The sequence below is a fragment of the Centroberyx affinis genome, unplaced genomic scaffold (assembly GCF_046629955.1).
Source record: "Centroberyx affinis isolate AG114_WGS23_722 - 3 ecotype Tasmania unplaced genomic scaffold, CSIRO-AGI_Caff_v1 ptg004874l_1, whole genome shotgun sequence".
Lineage (NCBI taxonomy): Eukaryota > Metazoa > Chordata > Actinopteri > Beryciformes > Berycidae > Centroberyx > Centroberyx affinis.
In genome coordinates this window covers 85,860-107,500 of record NW_027282385.1, presented here as the reverse complement: position 1 = coordinate 107,500, position 21,641 = coordinate 85,860, and the positions used below count along the sequence as shown (strand labels likewise).

At 44.7% G+C, this 21,641-nt stretch overlaps 1 protein-coding gene across 2 annotated transcripts; it reads left to right on the top strand.

Moving 5' to 3' along the window:
• The first annotated feature begins 7,591 nt into the window (after positions 1 to 7,591).
• On the top strand, positions 7,592 to 12,634 carry dusp6 (dual specificity phosphatase 6). 2 transcript variants are annotated; one of them, XM_071545334.1, is made up of 3 exons: positions 7,592 to 8,638; positions 9,137 to 9,565; positions 10,764 to 12,634. In XM_071545334.1, the coding sequence occupies exons 1-3, from the start codon at positions 8,236 to 8,238 to the stop codon at positions 11,075 to 11,077; spliced, it is 1,146 nt and encodes a 381-aa protein (XP_071401435.1). In that variant the 5' UTR covers positions 7,592 to 8,235; the 3' UTR covers positions 11,078 to 12,634. The 2 variants fall into 2 exon arrangements, with proteins under 2 accessions (XP_071401435.1, XP_071401436.1); XM_071545335.1 differs by lacking the exon at positions 9,137 to 9,565.
• Positions 12,635 to 21,641: the final 9,007 nt, after the last annotated feature.

Below are 21,641 nucleotides of genomic sequence, written 5' to 3'. Positions count from 1 at the left end.
TGCTCACTCTCAAACTTCACTGCAGCCATCCGCCATCGAGGGAATCTTCCGTCTGAAATCAGTGAAAGCCGATCCACTGCCGGCGTTGCCTTCATGTTGCGTTGCCTTCGTGCCGCGTTGCCTTTGCATTGCGTCCAGGTTGCATCGTGTTTGGTGGAAAAATTGGCAAGGTTCACTTCTCGATGGCTGACACACATTCGTCATCATATAGAACGTTGAAATAAGTTGATATTTGCTGTTTTCTGGTAAATGACACAAAAAAAAATCCTAAAATGAATGGCAATCCACATAGAAAAAGGCCTATGCATGTTTCAAAGTGACATGCACTGAAGTGATAATTGTGTTAATAGTCTGGCTGTAGTTTGTGACTTTATTATAGTTTGTTTCAGCACATGTTATGTTAATATTTGGGCACATAGTGGAAAAATACCAAAGCTACACTCATGCATATCGAAGAATATAAACTTCTTCTATTTATTCCAAACAAACCGGAAATATAAAATGCATCACTTCCTGTACTGGAGAGGATTTTTCCAGGGAAAGAGTTACCAGAAACTGCATGTTTAGAACAGACAATGTTAAAACATTCATGAACTGGCTGTAGGTTGAATCAGCATTGTGTTATATCAGTCGGCGATAGAGAATATAGCAAAACTGATATTTATTTATATGAAAATGTCACTGATTACTACTTTAATCTCTCCTGCTTGGTGAATGAGTCATGACTCAGCTGTATGAGAACATGATTGATGAGAGCCATTTGTTTGTAGTGTGCCGGCATGCACAGGAACATAATGTTCCATAACACTAACTCTCTCCCTGTGTATCATGTGCCGATGTTAGCAGTTTGTAATGCAGTGATGTTTACAGACGCTCTCTCATTGTCTGTCTCTCTCCCTCGCTCTCTCTCTCTCTTCCCTTATCTTTCTGACTCTCACTCTTTTGCTCGCCCTCCTTCTGACTATCTCTCTCTTTTTCCCACACACACAATGCATGATAACCCGTACTCATTTCCTGTGCATGTGTCATGTGCGAACACATCATTAGTCTATAAGGCAGTAACACACACACACACACACACACACACACACACACACACACACACACACACACACACACACAGAGTTAGCTCCAGACCTGACTAGTGCATGTGGTGAGTCTTTGTTTGAGGACAAAGGATTTCCCCGTCTGAGACGAGCAGCCGGTGGCGAAGAAACAAGGAGGAGGGCAACGAGATTAGCTACTGAAAGAGAGGGAGAGATGGGAGGAGGGGGGGGGGGGCAGATGGGAAGAGAGGGGGTTAAAGAGAGAGAGAGAAGTGTCCCTGACCTTTGCACTCCCTATTTCTGGTGATCCAGGAATTGAAGCTCGCTCTACTAACGCATCTTGAAACATCATTATCATCATCATTAACTTGCTCCGGATAACAACTAAAATGTAAAATGTAAATGTAGGTAGAAAGACAGAGAGAGAGGGGAAGAGGAGGAGAAAGATCAGAGAAGATGAAACTTTCATGAATTTGGGACTTTGTAGCAGCAAATGGTAACAGAATACAGCAAAGGAAAACTAGGATATAAACAGAGAGGTAGAATATCAACCAGAACATAGCAAATTAGAGTTAGCTGACAGTTTCAACACCTGAACATTAAGGAGAATGTATGATTGAAAAGTACGGAGAGAGAGGGGAAAAGGGAGGGTACCATGAAGTGCCTCCATTGGGCCAATCAGTGTAAAAAACACTGGGGCACGATGCTGAGAGGCATCGTTCTTTCATGTTGCATCAAAATCTGATCAGCAGTGTCTCAGGTATCACATGTGATGAACAAACACATTAACAATGTAGCATCTCCCTGATGTAGCAATGTCTGAGATAGCGGATGAGACAGTCTGATCAACAAAACAAACGGCTGATGTAGCGTCTGCCTTTGTGCTGATTGATGTGTAATTTTGAAAATGTCGCAACACAGCGGTGGGCTGCATCATTCTCCCATGTTTCCAAAACTCCAAGTTGTGGTGTTTGATCAGTGCAATTTTGAAAAACATAGGAGGTGTGATGCATCATTTCCACAGGTTTTGTAAAAATCTGTGAAATCAGTGGAGATATCACACGGGACAGAGTCAGAGTCAGAAACTTTATCCGCCAAATGTACAATGTACAAGGAAGGTGTCAACATACAATCTAATAAAATACAAGGCAAATATAATTATACAATAAAAATATGACAAACAAATAATGTAGCGCCCCCCTCGGGTGCCACATCATGCTGGAAAATGCTGCTGTTGACGTTGATGAAATGCTGATGAAATGACGTTGATGAAATGCTGTTTGAGACATTGTATGTGACACATGGACTAACAAAAAATGAAATGATGTAGTGTCTCCCCCAGTGTAATTTTGAATATTTCACAACAGACTAGTGAGATGCATCATTTCCGCAGGTTTTGTCTAAATCTCTGGTGTGACACACAGACGGAGGCAGAGTCACAGAGTTCATGGTGGAGGACAAAAAGAGAGAGAGAGAGACGACAAGAAGGAGAATTGGCCGGAGCGGGTGAGAGAGGAAGGGAAGGAGGGAGGGAGGGAGGGAGGGAAGGGGGCCAAGGGCAAAAAAAAAAAGACAGAAAGACAGAAGAAGAAGAAGAATAGGGCAGAACAGCAGGGAGGTGGTAGTGGGGGGGGGGGGGGGGCAGTTGCTGGTGAAAGAGAGCAGAATGCATTTGAAGGTGAATAGGAACAGCTTGGCTCCTTTCAGAGGGGCTGCCGTCGTACTGGGGGGGGGGGGGGGGGGGGGGGGCTACACACTTCATATGCTAACTCACTGCAGAGACACAGGCATGTATGCATACTAACACACACACACACACACACACACACACATATATAGATAGACATAGACACATACAGGTACTGAGTGAAGAGAAGCGGCTGCAGGTGTTGGCATATTTGTGTGTGTGTGTGTGTGTGTGAGAAAGTGAGATGTAGCATGTGTGAGTTCATGTGTGTGTGTTTGAGAGAGAGTGACAGAATGAGCGAGTGTGTGTGTATGTGTGTGTGTGTGTGTGTGTGTGTGTGTGTGTGTGTTTGGCAAGTCCCCATTAAACCCAGTAGGCCCACAAACAATATTCATCCTTCTCATTTCACAGGGGATGCTGCATGACAGACACTTGGCACACACACACACACACACACACACACACACACACATACACACACACATCGACCAAAAAGAAGCAGCTGTGAATTGGTTGTGTGTGTGTGTGTGTGTGTCTGCATGCATGCGTGTGTGTGTACATGTTTTGGCAAGTCTCCTTCACTCCAAGCACAACTACACATGACATTTCATGATATTTACTAGATATTTAGGATTTGCTGATACTGTATATCAGGGAGATATTGACCTTTTATTAAATATCAGATACTTTATTCATTATTTTAACTGTCGAAATAATCTGTTCTTCATTTAAAGACAGCGCTGTATGCCAAGATACTCATTCTGCTGCTTGGGGTGAGAACCAGAACTAGAAGCTTGGTTTAGATGTCACGGGAAATAGAGGGGGTGGTGAGAGCAGGTATATGTCATCGGGGTTATTTAGTGCTTAAAAAAAGATTTGAAGGTCTGCACTCCTGGAATATATTTTAACTTTGAATGAATCATTCGGGGGAAGAGAGACAAGACAGACGTTCGGCCCTGGGCCTTCGTCTAGTCTCTTCTCCTTTGTGTCTGTCTGCTTCTCTTTTGTCTTGTGCTTCTCTTTTGTCTCGTCTCTTTTGTGTTTGTGTGTTTTTCGGTTTTGTTTTTGGTCGACGCACCCGTTCTGAGCACAGGTGACTCAGTTATCCTTTGTCATGTAATGCTCCCATTACAGATGTTTTTGCTTGAAGTAGACCCATGACTCCTCCGCCTGAAGTAGACTGTGTGTTCACAATGAAGTCGAACCTAACCTGCCCCAAAATCGAATCACACAAGTATTCATTGTTTCCTGGAATTTTATTTTTATCATGGCAGAAAAGCCTTTTTTTAACAGCATTTAAAGCATCATGGGACACTAAAACTCTCCACTGAAACCCAGACTACTGAAATTATTTTAGGATTAGAAGCTCTTTAAGGCACAAGGGATCGTTCCATCAGATCCTGTGTGTTGGTAAAAGAGTAAAAGCGCGTCTGCTAAACGCCCCCAAACTGTAAAGTGTGTGTCGGAGTGTGTTGTCAGTGATTGAAACGAGGCTTCGGCCCACTCCTCCACACTGATGCTATCTTGTTTCGGGGCGGCTGGAGCCCAAAGTGTGAGACAGACAGGAGGCAGGAGGGAGATAAGGCCGCTGTCAAAACAGCTCTGTGTCTGGACCCAAACAATCATGCCGACTTTACAGGAAAATCCACACTGTCATCTCAGAGTATGGGATGTTGTTGAAAGGAATATGATATGACATTAAACTTTGATGTCAGTATTAGGGGACAGGGTTCACTGTGTTTGGCCTGGAAGGTACAGAATGTGTACAGGCAGCAGAGCCAAGCCAATTCAAACTACACATCTAACATCTCAGATATGAAATAAACAGGGATTTTTGCTGCCTTTTCAGTTGTAATGTCTGTTGTTTATGATTATAACTATGCAACCCCTTCCAAAAATGTCACATGTGAAAACCCACGTTGTTTTCTGAAACTATGTGAGAAGTTTCATTTTCTAGATGAAGTGTTTCTTTTCCTCATGTGAACATTTTCGATTTGCCAAGTTGAAAACTTCCCTATAATAATCCCTATAATAATCCATAGTGACATGAAGTGTCTGTGGCACTCAGTAGTGAGTTTCTAGGGACCTTAGTGTACTTTATGGTATTTTTTATGGTATCTCCTATCACTATAATATTCCTATAGGTACTTTAAGGTATCCAACTAAAAGAAGAAATGGCTGTATTTGAAAACGATTGTAAATATTTGCATTGTAGACTTGCTTGTGTGAATTTATGGTACTCATGTTATTTCAAGAATATATTAACACCTGGGATCTATACTGTAGCTATAGATAGATCTACCCAGTTTCCCCACGGGGATCACTGCAGTGTCACCTGATCTAATGTGATGAAGGTGATTAGTTGTCATTACAGTCTGAATCTAATGAGACCGTGTGAGGCTGAAGCGTGATATTAAATCAACAGGTCATCAATTAAGCCATTGTGTGCGTTTACAGACGGCTGCAAGGCGCCGATGGGGTTAAAAACACAACCGGTGGAAACGCTCCTTTTGTTTATTGCGCAAATGCATGTGGATGGGCCGGGAGACCATTAACGGCTCTATGGGAAGCAATCAGCGCCGCTGATGAGTCTGGATGGGCCCGGGTTTCGCTTCTGTCCGCGTGAAAAGGCTGTGAAGGACCGGCGATCCCGCAGATCCGGACTGAATGATCTGAAACGACCCCGCCGCTTCCGATACCGTTAGGGGAAATCACACCCGTGACGATGTTTGTGTTCATGTGTTTATGTCTCTCTCTCTCTCTCTCTCTCTCTCTGTCTGTGTGTCCGTTCGAAAAAGAACTATAATAATCCTATAATACATTTTAGAGGGATACTATATCATATCACATATAGGAAGAGTATAGTGGATTTCTTTTTTAGCTGGTGTGCGTGTGTATGTCTGTAGAAACAATAACTATAGTATATCCTATAATAAATGTTGTAAGGATTCTATAGACTCACAGTTAAACTATAAACTATATCATATTGGAATACTATAGGAGATAAAAACAAACACCGTAAAGTATAGGATAAGGTGATTGTAAGCTCACTATAAGTCCCTACAGGAATATTATAGGAATATTACAGTGAGTTCTGTCGCTGTTTGTGTGGAAGAGAGAAACAGACAGAGGCAGAGAGATTGTGTTGATATAACGCCACCCACACAAACCGAGGCCCTCCAGTCCACTGAAGGCTACGGAGACAGAAATAGCTGCGGCGCTGTTCTCTGCTCACAAAGCCATAGAGCAGAATTATTTAATCATATTCAGTCAGCCCACCGAGCTGTGTGAGCAGAAGCATCAGAGGTTCATTACTTTACAGGTTTATAAAGACAGAGCATGATGAGAAATGTTTCATGCATTGTCTGAAGTAGAAATGCACTGTAGCATTATATTTCTGTAGGGACTTATAATGTGTCTGTGGTATAGTGACCTTATCATCCGTTATGGTATTTATTATTTCTTTCTTCACTATAGTGCTCATAGTTTTGCTGTATGATATTTGTGTAGTATCCTTTTAAATCTATTATAGGATTATATAACTATTATTAACCATTTCTTTTCCATTCATTTCATCTGCAGGATATTGTTTAACTTAAAAAGTGACCAAGACTTGCTTTTTGTTGAGTTCCAAAATGCGTAATTCCCGTGCGTAAAGGCGCACCAGTGCGTAAAACAGGGTGCCAGTGCACGGAAAACTGAGGTATGTGGTAAAGTAAAGCTTGATCTTTACTGTCCATCACAATAATAAAAACTACAAGATCAAATTTGGACTCACGTAGCTTAGAGACGGTCCAGAGGACCTGGGTTGAAACATCCACCCTGCTGAAGTGTCCTTGCCAAGACACTGAATCCCTACCAGCTGTTCATAGCTGACATGACCTCTGACCTCACTGTGGAGGGAGGCAAGAGAAGAGAGAATTTCCCTTCAGGGATCAATAACAGGATGTCTGCATGTCTTAAAACGAGAAAAAGTCCTAAAACGCCTTGAATTATGTAATTTAGTCTCAAGGCCTTAAAAGGTCCTGAATACAGAATTTAAATTCCGTTTAGAGGTCTTAAAATGTTGTGGTTTCCTTCTTTGTTGTGAAATCAGCCACACAGACCTATGTTCTCATACTCATATTTCATTTTCATGTTTATTTCAATTGCAAGATTGGTCTCACAATTGATTGTAATTGTTATTAAAATGTTGGTAAGACTTTACTTGAGGTGTTGCTCATAAAGCATCATAAGTGCATTATAAGAACATCGAGACTGCATGATAATCATTGTGATCAGAGCATGAAACAATACACACAATGTTAAAAAAAAAATTATGGAGTTGAATATTGTATGATGAAGTGTGTAATTGTAGGTTATTTCATCTTCTGATGTTTGTCTAATGAAGAGCAGTTTATCTGTGCTTCATATATAATCAGTTTGTAACGCATCACATTGCACTTTAAAGTGTTACCAAAAGGTCTTAAATGTAATGCGAAGTGTATTATTATAGGCCTGCAACATTAAACTAAGGCATAGGCTACTTATTTTTACACCCATGATCCCCCACCTTCCTCTCTCTCTCTTTCTTTCTTTCTCAGTCTGAGGTATGGCCACTCTCGCTTCCTCCCTTCCTTCTCTCCTTCCTTCCTTCCTTCCTTCTCCCTGCAGTTCTTCTGTTTGTTTGCACTCACTTGATCCGGAGCGGAAATTCCTCTCCGTTTTTGTGAATGACAAACTCATTAACAATTCATCAACACGGGCCGTTCCATCCGGCCCCCGTTTCCAAGGCGACCGCCGCTGGGGCCGCTCTGATTGGCCGGCTGACATAATGTATCCAATGAAACGCCTCCCGTTTGTAACCATTCAGCAGCCTGGCGCCGCAGAGAGCATATCCAGCCAGAGCCAGAAGAGAGTCTATTCACAACGAAGACGGAGAGTGAACAGAAGGCAGCCGGAGGCAGAAAGAGAAGGACACACACCGCATGGTCCACATCCACCGCTGCACTATACAAACCCCCGTCCTGTGGATTTCTAAAAACGAAGATAAAGGTGGAGAAATATTTGCGCTGCGACCCGTGGAGTTATATAAGAGCGGGGAAAGCGTCAGTCTCGTCGCAGGCCGGTGTGACTCATTGATAAATAACATGGGCTTTCTCCGACCAGATGCATGAATGAGCGCCAGTGTAGGCAACCCGCAGTCGGGAAATCTGTGAACGAGACCCGCGTTTTTATTCATCCGTCTCACCCAGACGCGTACGGACAGTAAAGGACACAGAAGCCAGAAAATATTCGTCTGAATTTATATCTTGTCTTTTCTTTTTCGTTTTTTTTAAACAACGAATTTGCTCCATTCAGTATCGGGTTGCTTGTGTCGCTGAGGGCCCTTCCGAGCTGAAGCCACCGCGGACCGGACTGAGCAAGAATCCCCAGAATTTTTTTAGCCTCTCTCCCTGCGCCTGCAGCCGGGAAGTGTCCAGCTCTCTCTTATTTTATCTATTTTTTCTCTCCTGCTTATAAATGCTTGACAAGCTCAAGCCCGTCGCCCAGCTCGACACGGTAATGGCGATCAGCAAGACGGTAGGCTGGCTCCGGGAGCAGCTGGAGACGCGCAGGGACGGCCTGCTGGTGATGGACTGCCGGGCCCAGGAGCTCTACGAGTCCTCGCACGTCGACACGGCCATCAACGTGGCCATACCGAGCCTGATGCTCCGCCGCCTCAAGAAGGGCAACCTGCCCGTCAGGTCGCTGCTGTCCGACGGCGAGGACCGGGAGAGGTTTGCGCGGCGGTGCAAGACGGACACCATCGTGCTGTACGACGAGTACAGCCGGGAGTGGAACGAGAACGTGGACGGGGGCTCCGTGTTGGGTTTACTGCTGAGGAGGATGAAGGACGAGGGCTACAGGGCCTATTATCTGGAGGGTGAGTGCGGTTCATTCACATTTCAGGGCCCCGATGTTCATTCACAACCCGCAGATGGGTATTGCGCAAAGAGGTGGAGGGGCTTTAAGGGGCAAGTGGAGGGCTGTTCATCTAGACAAGTCGTTTTTATCTATAGTATTTAGTGTTTTACATTATTCTGTGAAAAATCTGTCAATGGGTTGAGGTAATTTCACGTGTTTCCAACGCAAAAAAAATATTTCAAAATGTTTTGAATCAGTCATTTTCTTGGTGGATCTTCTTTATTCTGCCTTGTTTCAACATAGTGACAGAAAAAATATAACTGCATCGGAAACAAGTGGAATTATCTCACCCTAGGATACCGGCAGAAATATCCACTTGCAGAAAAATAACATTTCATAACTGAATGCGTCTAAATTACGCATTAAGATGCACACTTTTGCAGTGTACCGTAGGCTGTTATGAATAGCCTATGCGATATGAATTCATATGACTAATGCATTCATTTATATTTTACAGGTGGGTTCAGCAAATTTCAAGCCGAGTACCCGGGGCTATGCGAAACCAACCTGGACGGCTCGTCCAACAGCAGCTCCCCCACCGCCCAGGTGCTGGGCCTCGGCGGGCTGCGGATCAGCTCCGACTCCTCGGACATCGAGTCTGACATCGACCCGAGCAGCGCCACGGACTCGGACGGCAGCCCGCTGTCCAACCCGCAGCCCTCCTTCCCGGTGGAGATCCTGCCGCACCTGTACCTGGGCTGCGCCAAGGACTCCACCAACCTGGACATCCTGGAGGAGTACGGCATCAAGTACATCCTCAACGTGACGCCCAACCTGCCCAACCTCTTTGAAAACGCAGGGGAGTTTAAGTACAAGCAGATCCCCATCTCGGATCACTGGAGCCAGAATCTCTCCCAGTTCTTCCCCGAGGCCATCAGCTTCATTGGTAAGCAATCCTGCTGAACTGAAAACCCACTGAACTCCTCTTGCTGCAGAATTATTAACCCCAGGCCTTTTGCTTTGTTCAGTTCCTGCATTTGTTTACGTGCTTTTATTCACTTATTCCTTACTTTTCCACTACATTCACAATAAGGAAGACGTACCGATTATTATGAATGTATGCAGGCATTGTGAGCAGAGGCCTTGTCAGGAGCATAAGCTTATTAATGTGATAGGCCTTATCACTACCAGGAAGTTCTTAGGTTCTTATTGTGCAATTGAGATTAGAGGAGGTGTCCCTGGCCGCTGTCTTATCAGTCAATCAAGCCGGGACGCACACAGTACGCAGATTAAGGCCATTGTGTTAAGGCAGAGGAATACAATTCTGCCTCTAATGGAGTGCTGGCTAAAATGCCCTGTGTACAAATGATTTGACTTCAATAGAAGACATCCTGGCCTATCTGTTGTCCCGGGGCTTGTGTAATTGCGACACAAAGGGCCACGTTGAAACAGGAGAAGGGGGAGAGTGAGCAAAGGGAGGGCGGTAATTTGAGCGCAACAGGAAGGAAGTGGCATTGAAAGTAATCTAGGACATGGCAGTGCCCCCCCCCCTCCCCCCTCTCTCCACATTACAAAGAGAGCCATTTACAGGCCCTGTTGACATCCTGTTCGCCTTGACAGGGTGCCCTCATGACTCCTACGTTTACACGCCCAAATGGCACCATTGTCAGAGAAACCCTGGCGAGCGGAAGAATGGTTTAATAGACCGTAATAGTCAATTTCCCAGCCGGCTACTCTAGGCCAAAACGAAAGAATGTCGGCTCTGTTTATGTGCTACCGCCGCAGCCCCTGTTTGTTGACTGACACGCCTGGGAGATAGTCAGGATAATAACTTCCGCTCCTCTCCCTCCTGGACCTGCTCCAGCTCCAGCTTCCACCACAGCTTCACTTGAATGTGACAGACATTTATCACAGGCTTTGTTCTGTCTATATAGAAAAGCGTTGCCTTTTGCCACGCTTGTAGAAGCACTACCGCATATGCATGATTGAATAAACGCCTCCCAAGCGGGTTATAAATTAAAACTGCAGACAAAGACGGGTTCAGTGGTCAAATGGACCGTTTTATATCTTGTTTTGGCTCTGAATCGTTTTGTGTGATTCCGGCGGAGGTCTATAATATTCCCGTCTTCTTCCCTCTCTACCAGACGAGGCGCGAGGCCAGAAGTGCGGCGTCCTGGTGCACTGCCTGGCCGGCATCAGCCGCTCGGTGACGGTGACGGTGGCGTACCTGATGCAGAAGCTCAACCTGTCCATGAACGACGCCTACGACATCGTCAAGATGAAGAAGTCCAACATCTCGCCCAACTTCAACTTCATGGGCCAGCTCCTGGACTTTGAGCGCACGCTGGGCCTGAAGAGCCCGTGCGACAACCGCATGGCGTCGCCGACCCAGCCGCTCTTCTTCACCACCCCGACCAACCACAACGTCTTCCAGCTGGACCCCCTGGAGTCCACGTGAGGGGCGCGCCCGCCGCACCCTCCCGCCCTTTTACTGGCAGCGGAGGCGCGTGGGCCTCCGGTGGAAAAGCTGCAAAAAGTTTCTCTTTTTTCCGTCGCCTGCCGTGTGACCGGGCTCCTGACGTTATTGATACAGCCGGCTTGAGGCGACAGCTGCCGAGCGAAGTCGCTGGAGGGCCGACGCTGTCTGGCCAACAACAAGACGCAGCTGCTGCAGACTAAATGAGAGACAGTGAAAGAGAGAAAGAGAAAAGAGGGAAGAGAGTCATTTAGAGAGAGCACAGATACTTTCTACAACCCTATATCGCTTGTCGGACTCCTGAGGGTCTTTTATCTCTTTTTGTCAGTGCGTCTGAGGAAACACAAAGTGATTTGATGGACAGTTGTACGTTATTCTTCAAAGTTCCTAGGCTGGTGTGCCAAAGAGACATGATTGTTCAGAACTGGACAAATATAGAAATCAATATAAAATCCTTTTTTATGTTTTGTTTTGGGGGCTGCGGGCGTCTAGCGCTCGCACCCTCGGGACTTTTCGGGGTGCGTTATCTCCTTCGTCTTCTGTGAAGACTTGCCTGTGGGGTTGAAGCACCCCAGGTTTAGATGGCACAGTATACTGGACTCAATTTTACATGTGTGGAGTCTTTTGAAACATTTATACATTGTGTATATATCTTAATATAAGAGACAATACAGTAAAGCCTTGCTCTAGTATATACCCTTTGCAACAAGTGGGTACTGAAGATTCTCTTTGTTTCATCTTCTACTTTTATGTAAGCAAACAAACTGCATATTGATCAGTATGTTTAAGTTGATTATGCCAAAAATCAAGTAGGCTTTCCAAGAATCGTGCAAAAATGTGTATATGTGTAATATATTTGATAATCGCTTTATGTGTGAATTCAGCCAATAGGCCTTGTTTTTGCACCCACCCTCACACAAATCAAAGTCACCTTGGTTGTATGCCTTAGTTTTGTGCACAGAAGGTTTCATCGCATTAACCTTCAGAGTGATTCCCTTTGCTCTGCTGTCACCGCTTTCCACAACTCTACCGCATCCTGGAGATTATATTCTTTATATCACAAAAAAAAAAACGCCAGCCAAACCTGAAGCCGTCTCTAATGGGACCGGCTTTCAGGAGTGCTGGAACAATTTTTAATTTGGCACCGCATAAATGTTAAGATATCTCAAGCTGAAGCAGGTTTGAGTCTGATGGAAGTAGCTTTATGGAAACCGGGTGTCTGGTCTTGTGGGGAAACTCTGAAGGTCAACGCGAGTAACGCCCATCTGATGTACAAGGGTTAAAAGTCTCTGAGATGTGGACAAAGCAGGAGGCTTTGCTCGCCTCGCCTCTTCAGGGAAAACTCTGTGAAATGCAGTTTTTATTTGTCAAGTTGAGAGAAAAGAATCCAGAACTTGGGAGGGTTGCGTCCCTCCCTCCAGAGAGAAGGCCTGTTTCTAGAGGAAGCCATCTTGGCGAACCTCTGCCACCCCCTCCACACTCCTCTCTTACGAATGTAAAGAAAAGATAAGTTATTAATAAATTGCTATTTTGTCTACACTTTCTGCTTCCCATGCCTCTTTTTCCATTCACACACGCTTGCCGGTGTTTTGCCCGTGTGTCCTCAGTAACACGTTTACATAAGTGTCTCTTCGCCTGCAGTACAGTTGAGTGTTAACCAGCAGGCCGAGTCACGACAACAAAAACAGTCAGCGGCCGTCGTGAATCATGGGTTCATCTCGCTATTCGTTAACCACAGCGCTCCACACATCTCCCACCTTACTTTCCGATGCAAAATTAGAAAGTCGTGTCACGCGACGGTTGTATAACAAAGCTCAGAGCACACGGTGTTCTCCGGCGGGGAGCGACAATCATTCACGAGCGGCAGAATGTCACTAAACAGGTAGAACAGAAGTGATTAGAGCCGCGCTGTAAACAGCCCGACTGGTTTTTCCAGGTGTCGCCCCACGGGGAGGGTTTTGGGTTCAGGCAAACGCTCCCTCAGGCGCTTCCTGAAGGCGGGTCCTCTGGAGCGCAAAGCCAGGCAGTCAAAGTACCCAGATATGTTACTTGATAGCTGCCAAACGCGGCGGTGTGTACCTGTTAAGACCTGGAGGCCCGGAAGATGAGTCTCACAGCGAGGCAGGAGGATGGGGAGGGGAGGGGAGGGGAAGAAGGGGGGGGGGGGGGGGGATCATGTTCTCACGCAAGCAGCAACTCGCTTCACAGCTCAGGACGGCCTCGCCTGCTCTGCACAGACATTCCCACACATGCTGATTAACACCAACAGCAGTGTGTGTGTGTGTGTGTGTGTGTGTGACTGAAAGTGTTAATTCCCGGGGAGTGAGGGGAAACAAGACGAGTGAGGCATTGATTTTCATAGATCAAAGTTAATAGACACGGGGCGTCAGATGATTATAATGGGGGGGGTTTTGAAAGGTTGACTCACATGCAGGTCTTTTTGTCTGCTAAGCCCTTGATGTGTGCGGCATGTATGTGCTTGCCGTGGCCTCGGACCGAAGCGTGTGACTCACCGTGTAAGACATCCATCTCAACAAGTCATTCTCAGCCTCATATTCAGCCTTCAAATCTTACTTTTCTTAAACCAAGAGAAACATTCTGCCAGTGAGGAGAGATAACTTGTTTCCTTGCTTGTTTCCAATGCAGCTTCACTTGCTTGAGGAATCTACAACTGAGTGTCAGTATGTTGAGTCAGAAGAAGGCAGATCACTGCACTACTATCAAGAAAATGACACTTGATTCTAAAAAATTCTTGAAACAAGTTGATTTGCATTGGAAACAAGTGAAATTATCCAACGCCACTGGCAGACTTCTTCACTTGTTTTAAGAAAATTATAATTTTAGGACTCAATAATAACCTAAATGACTTGGACAGTGTAAAACATACACTAGACAGTGAATTATACATATGAATACAAATACAAATACGTTATGTTCTCTGACATATCTTCACCTCCTCTGAGTGCAAAGTTTAAAGATACTGAATGGAAACTTAGCAGCTACAATCTGATATGCAGTTGAACAAAGTGAGTGAATCATTGGCCATATAACAAAGGGCTGAACCTGCACACTCATGCCCTGACGCAAATGATTTATAAAGAAGTCTCCTGCGTTTGAGTAGGTGCCAGCATGCTGCCCTTCTCCCCCCTTTATCCAGTGCAGGTGAATGTTTCCGTTTCCTGGGTAATCATTTCACAAACCAACTCAAAAACCAACTGTAAGAGCAGCCATGCACATTAATGACGGATGTTTGTTCTGGTTCATGGTGTCGTACAGATCAGGCCCCTGAGGGAGATGCAAAGAAATAGGAAACAGACAGTAGCAGCCATGGTAGAAATCTCCATTAACCCTTCTATTGTGTTAAAATTAACAGACATCTTTTTATGTTTGAGGTCAAATTGACCCCAGCAATATAAACCTATAAAAAATTATAAAACTGCGTGTCTCATGTTATGGGCCCTAAAGCATGGGAACGTTTTTTAAAGATCAAAAAATTCAGTATCAGTCAAAACAAAGAGAAAGAAAATATGTGTAAATACTTTATATTTTCTCTGGTTTTATAAGGCAGTTGTAGGATCTCTAGTTTTATAAAGCAATTGTAAGATCTGAAAAAGTAGTAAGTAGAAAAAATGAACAAATGAATAAATAAATGACTGGCGCCTCTACTATATAACATCAAAGATAGATTTGTCTGCAGTATTGATGCAGGATAAATACATGAATGGGACTTGTACAGTGACTACCACTGTATACAGTAGTAATAGAGGATATATGCTTTAACCCTCCTATTTCCCCTTTCCCCTTTTGTATACAACACCGTTGTAGGACCTTGAAAACAACACCGTTAACAACACCGTTAAAACAACTTTATGTTTACCTATTGTCCCCATGAAATTAGGAAAAATGTCATGGTCGGGAGCTGGAGCCTATCCCAGCATGCATTGGGTGGAAGGCAGGGTGACACAGGTAGACAGATAATCACACACCTATGGGCAATTTAGAATCCAATCCGCCTGACTTGCAGCAGGCGAACATGCGAGCTCCACACAGAAAGGAATGGAATAGAAATGGAATCTGGGTTCTACTTGGTGCGAGGCGACAGTGCCAACCATTGACCCACTGCACCGCCCACAGTAGAATCTGATTATATAAGCAGTAGTATTTGAAGATTAAATCTAATGCCTCTCAACCAACACGTTCCTAGACCATTCCTTATCACTTATGACAGCTGAAAAGACCAAATGTTTTTTCCCAAATAATTCCTCTTGGATATGGAGCCAATGTGCAGCAAGTATGGAGTAAAAATTGGGAATTCTAATTCTGTTTACATGCACACTGATACTCTGATTACTGGGAGAAATCAGCTTATGGCAATATTTCTATACAATGTTTACATGGGTCGGAGTAGTGCGATTTCTCTATACATGGGACGCCAATTGATTATAATGGGATTTACATGGATTCATTTAATAATCAGTCTACTGCTACTGCATTGCGCCATGTTCTTTGCTTTGTAAATACTGCAGTATCTGGGTTACTGCATCTGGTGACCTTTGACATGAACAGTTTGAAAAATGCAGTTTCAGGAGTTTCCTAGAAATGAGAGTCAATATCTTGAAACAAGTCAGAATAAGGCAGATCACTGCACTACAATCAAGAAAATGACACTTGATTCTAAATAAATCTCGAAACAAGTCTATTAGCATTAGAAATAAGTGAAATAGGCTAACCCCACTGGCAGAGTTTTTCACTTATTTTAAGAAAATTACGATTTTAGGACTCAATAATTAAGATGGAGATTTTCTGCAGTGTAGAAGTCCAGTGTCCTGCTCTGGGACTCTTTGACAGATCCGGACACACTGGCCGCTGTAGGGGATGAAACCATGTGAACCTGCGGGTGAAGGGCCCGGCCTCTCCAGCCGCCCCATATCATCCGTCAAACCTAAAGCCAACTATAGCCGCGCCATGGGGAAAGGGGGTTATACTTAGAATCCGCCGCTGTGATGTCACGGCAGGACTGTGACGGACAGCTCGGGGAGGGGAATGCGCGGCACGCCGGGGGTCTCATGTCCGCTCTTCCTGTCCGCGGCCTGGCCTTTCGCGACTTTTAATGCCCGAGGATTATGGGGCACAGGAAACTACCGGGGCTAATTTTAGACAGGCATGTAGATGGGTTTGGCAGACCCCGTCAGCACCCTCAGCTCAGTGCCACCGCACCTCGGCTGTGACAGGGCCGGCCATACAGGGAGCGGGAGACACGGAGGGCTGGGTGGAGGTGAGAGCATGCGGACATGTGGGCAGAGGACTGAGAGGCCTGGAGGTAAAAGCAAAGATTCAAAGCTTCACACCAGCAGTTCATCAGTAATAATTGTACATTTTCGGGGGTTGAGATGATTATGAATTTAGCTGTACAATGCTGTGACTGATTAATGTATGGAAAAATACTGAAGTCAAATTCACTGCATTCCTACACTACATTTATTTATTTATTTATCCATCATAGTGCAATATTCGAATACTTACACTGCATCACTTACATTCTGTATTTGATTCTGAATTGATCTTTTTCTGCTACTGTTTCTACGAGTCCATACCCGGGGATGCGCGCGCCATAACTCCGCGCAGACTTGCCAAAAAATTTGCATAAACAGTATAAATTTGGGAAAATGGAAAAATCAGCTTCGTCAGTCCCTGCCTATGCCAACGCTCAATGCCCATGTGCAGTTTCAGATTGATTGGCCAACCCACTGAGGAGCAAAATGGATGCAGACGGACAGACAGAGTTTTCCTCATTTTATAGTAGGATATTGTTTATTACTGTCTTTTATTCCTCTCTGTCTTTTAACAAAGTACACAAGCAACCACTAGGCTAAATTCCTTGTATGTGCAAATATACTTATATACTTGCCATTAAAATGATGCTGATTCTGATATGCCTCCTGGTAAGGGATTCAAATTACAAGATTTTGATGTTGTGAACCTAAATCACAAGTGAGGCTGCAGTAGAGAAGAGCATCCTATCCCTGCTAACTGAGACGCTGTAGATTCGCCCCATTAGCCCAAATTAGATTGTGGTGTCGGGTATGGACACTGCCCCGTCCACGGGAAGTGATGAATCAAGACTTCAGAGTGAAATCCCAACTGTCTGCTAAACGGCAGTGAGCAGTGCTCCGTCCAGAGAAAGCTGGACTCACCAACGTTAGATCTTCTCCTCTCTCTTCTCTTTGGTTTCCTTTGGTATAAAGCAATGATTCTCAACCTTTTTCATATCAAGGACCCCTAATTTAGTCCACATTAGAGCCACGGACCCCCATTTGATGAGATTTTGGACCCAAATCTGAGAATATTTTTATTGTTAGATATGATTTTGTCCAGAATCCCATAAGTATCTCTATTGTAGAGAGATAACAGTGAAACTATGATCAAAATAGTCATTCTTCTACATCCCCTAACTAAATTAAATATTGCTGAAGTTTAACAATTCATCAATTTGCTGGGGACCCCCTGGAACCCGCTCAAGGACCCCTAGTGGTCCCCGGACCCCACGTTGAGAACCACTGGTATAAAGCATCACAGACCGGCCGGTTGGTAAACATGAGCGAGCTGTGTGCATTTCTGGGTATTGAAGTTCAAATTTTTGGAGCCACCAACGTGTGAAGTTGCCTAGAGCAGGTTTAAGCAGTTCATATATGAATATTTTATTGAATGGTTAATGCTGTAGGCTTTATTTCACTTTGTATATACTTTGAGGGATATATTACATTGTTACATTATTAAAGAGTTCTATTCCAAAATGCTATTTATCCTTTGGAAGAAAAAAAAAAAACATTACCTGAAGTTCATCATCCAGTATCTCTAAAATATAAAGAGCTTTAGCCAGTAAAAATTTTTTTTTGTCAAACATGGACTTGAGTTAGCTATTATGCGTTAAAATGTTACATAATTTGCTCTGATGCTGTGCTGTCAATCATTATGTAATAGTAGGTGTCACTTCATGCGGTGCAAATTTCAACTGGAACGGAACTCTTAATTTGTTCTCATGAGCCCCGTTGCCAGGTCGCCGCTGACAATCAAACATCAGCCGGTTCCCACAGACGCTGTCAACCCAACTCCTGCTTTAATTAGCGTCTGGAGTAATGTGGAGCCGTCTGAGTCTGAGCAGACACACCTTCCGCTCCTTTTTTCAGTTTCTTGCCAAAGCCACAATGTCACTGTGTTTTCAAAAACTATTGACACATCTTGTTTTCCTCTCTGTCAGGACTAGGCATAAGGTTTCCAGTGAGGTTAAGGTTAGGGTTGAAGTTAAGGTTACAATCACAGGATTATCAGTATCAGTTAAGGAGAGGATTAAAGTTAGAATAATCTCAGGTTCATGTCCCTCCCTTCCAGCTCCGGGGTTCCTGTTCTGTATCTGATCCTGACCTCTGACCTCTGTCTGGAGGAGAGCAAGAGAAAAGAGAGTCAATGAATTATTTACACGGCTCAAAGTAACATGATTTCCTCCAGGAATCCAGGTTTACATGGATCTACTTGTTAATTTACTCATACAAGGACATGACAATGAGATTCAGCACACGGGCATCGCTACATATCGGATAAAAACATGTTGTTGTTCTTTTTTGGGGGTTTTGGGGCATTTTTTTGCCGCCATCATATGTGTAAACAAACACCACCGCAGGCTAAGATGTTTACATGACCAAATAAATGGAAAGATTGATCAGAAATCAGTCATGCTTACACTGATAATGACCTTACTTACCTTACAATAATCAGACTTAAGACCTTTACATGACATTTCCTATAGTCAGAGTGCTGCCTCACTCAGGTTTAGATCAGATTAGTTGTCTGCATGTAAACGTAGCCAGTGAGCATTAGAGATGATACAGCACTTGTGTATTTGTGCTATTGTTTTGTTATTTTTAGACGTGTAATCCTCTGCTCAGCGGCCTCCCAGCTCCGCTCACCAGCACCAGGCCAGGAAACTTCTACATCCACTCCACGTCCCACCATGAGAACGGATAGGACAGGATTTGAATCAGGTGTGACCAAAATGCAACACAATCTCTTGGTAAGCTATTATTTATTCCTGATGAGACACACATTTAACTGCAGGGGTCAAAGGTCAGGGAGCAGCCAGGAGCAGGTAGGGAGCCACTGATCTTGATAAGGGACACTTGAACATTGATATAGACTTTTGTAGGGGTCAAACCTGTGACCCCACAGTTTGACCCCCCGGTTATAGGACTATAATGTCCTACTGTCCCACTGTTATCTGTCTCCGGGCTCCATGTCAGACTGATTGCAGATCCATTGCAGAAACGTCACAGACACTTTGCTAGCACCGCCTCTAAATATCAGGTTGATCTAAAAACCAGATCCCACCACCATGACCAGATTCATTTTCCTAATTCCGTAATTAGCAGTCAAGCGCTCACACTAAGCTGAGAAATGAGATGAGAAATGGCATAAAAGTTGACTTTCTCTGGGTAGAAGTATTCTCACTACTTTGACTTTATTGAGCGAAAGAACGACATGAATACTGGACATCAACGCTGTTTGGTTTCTCTCATGATTCACACGCTAGAGCATTGACTTCCTGATTTCTGAATTTTGGAAATCCAAATTTTGGTGACAGAATGCAAGTTGGGTAACAAAACACAGTTCCAAGTGATTGATAAGTAAAGCAAAATATTTTTGAAATGAGCAATGAGTAATACATTACTTTTTTAACAAGCCCTATGCTGATAACAACATGCTGTATTTGCAACCAGTAGGAATTACAACAATATCGACAGAACTCCTCCTACACAAGTCTCTGTGCCACACACACACACACACACACACACACACACCTCTTCCACCCTCTTGATCTGTGGTGGCCTGTAACTGACACAAACAATAAAGTCACATGTTCACAACAGAGGCGAGTAAGCTAGCTAATTACAGCAGAAATCCAGCGGAAACGTCTAGTGAAGCGGTAACAGATCAACATGTTCACTTAAAAAGTAAACTCAACTAAATTAAGTAAAGGCTTTTTTTAGTCTTTTTTTAGTTTCTGGAGCTGAAATGCGTCACGACGCGGCGCCAGGTGCTCGCTCATCGCACCATCCTCCATCTTGCAGTTGCAAATGCCAATGCGTGGGGAGTTTTTGTTCCAAAGCAGACAACAGGCCAGAAAGTGAGTTTTTGAGTTTTAAAAGCGTGAAATCAGCACCTGGTGAAGTAAATGCTGAGTCACTGGTATTGATCAACAACCCTACCAACCACTCTCTGATATATTATTCGTACTTTATGCTATGGGACAGTAAAAATCGTACTTATTTCCGCTTATACATGTCGCAAAGTAACACCGATATATGCTGTCCCGCTAGACACACATCGCTGTTGACAACGCCACACCCGTCATACGAGCGAGTATGGGCATCCCATCCGGGCGTGGGATGCTGCCCCAGTTCCCGCTGGCCCCCGGCCGCTCGGTAAGGCTCTTAGGGCCGCGCAAATAAAGGCAACAGGTTGCGGGGCTAAACTTGGCGCGGCCGCTAATCCTCTGCTAACGGTTCCTGTCCCTCTTACCCACAAGCGACAGTGCGTTGACAGCAGCCTCCACACACACACACACCCCTCCCCACCCTTCCTCCTCCTCTGCCATCCATCCCTCCCTCCATCACCCCCCCACACACACACACACACACCCACCCGTCTCATGTCACATTGCTTCCCCCTCCATCCACTCCAGCAATTTCCTGTTGCCCTCGCAGATCGTGTTACAAGTTCCAAAATTGCAAAGACACACACACACACACACACACACTCACACACACACACACACACTCACACACACTGCCTCCACAAGCACACAGGCTCGCTCATAGACATAAAAGGGTGCAAACTTGTGCACAACACACTCATGCACACATACACACACACACACACACACACACCCTCTTGCATGCCAGCCATGCTATCATGTCCACTGCCAATCCCCACAATCTCATTGCTTACACCATCACACTTTCCAACTCTCTCTCTCTCTGTATCTGCCTCCCCCCATCTCTCTCTCTCTCTCTCTCTCTCTCTCCCTCTCTCTCTCCCTCTATCTCTCTGACCAGATTATTAATCCTGCCCAGGGAACACGCTGTGACCGAACCTCGTCGGAAGCAACAGATGGACCGGCTTACAAAAAACAAAAAACAAAACAAAACAAAAAAACACTTCCTGTCGGCGGATGTGCCAGTGTGATCGCACCCGCCTCTACCTTCCCCTCATGCACACACACACACACACACTGAAATATACACACAGAAACACATGGCAACACACACACACCTTCCTCACCCCATAGCACCTCCCATTAATGATTCTAATAATGGGCTTTTGCCTCGCTCCAAATGTTGTTATCCTGGAGGATGGGTGTGTCTGTATGTGTGTGTGTGTGTGTGTGTGTGTGAATGTGTGTGTGTGTGTGTTGGGGGGGGCAGGGGAGGGTTAAGTGGAAGTTGACACTAGAAAAAATATGAGGGGGAGAGAGTGAAACCAACTCCTCCAA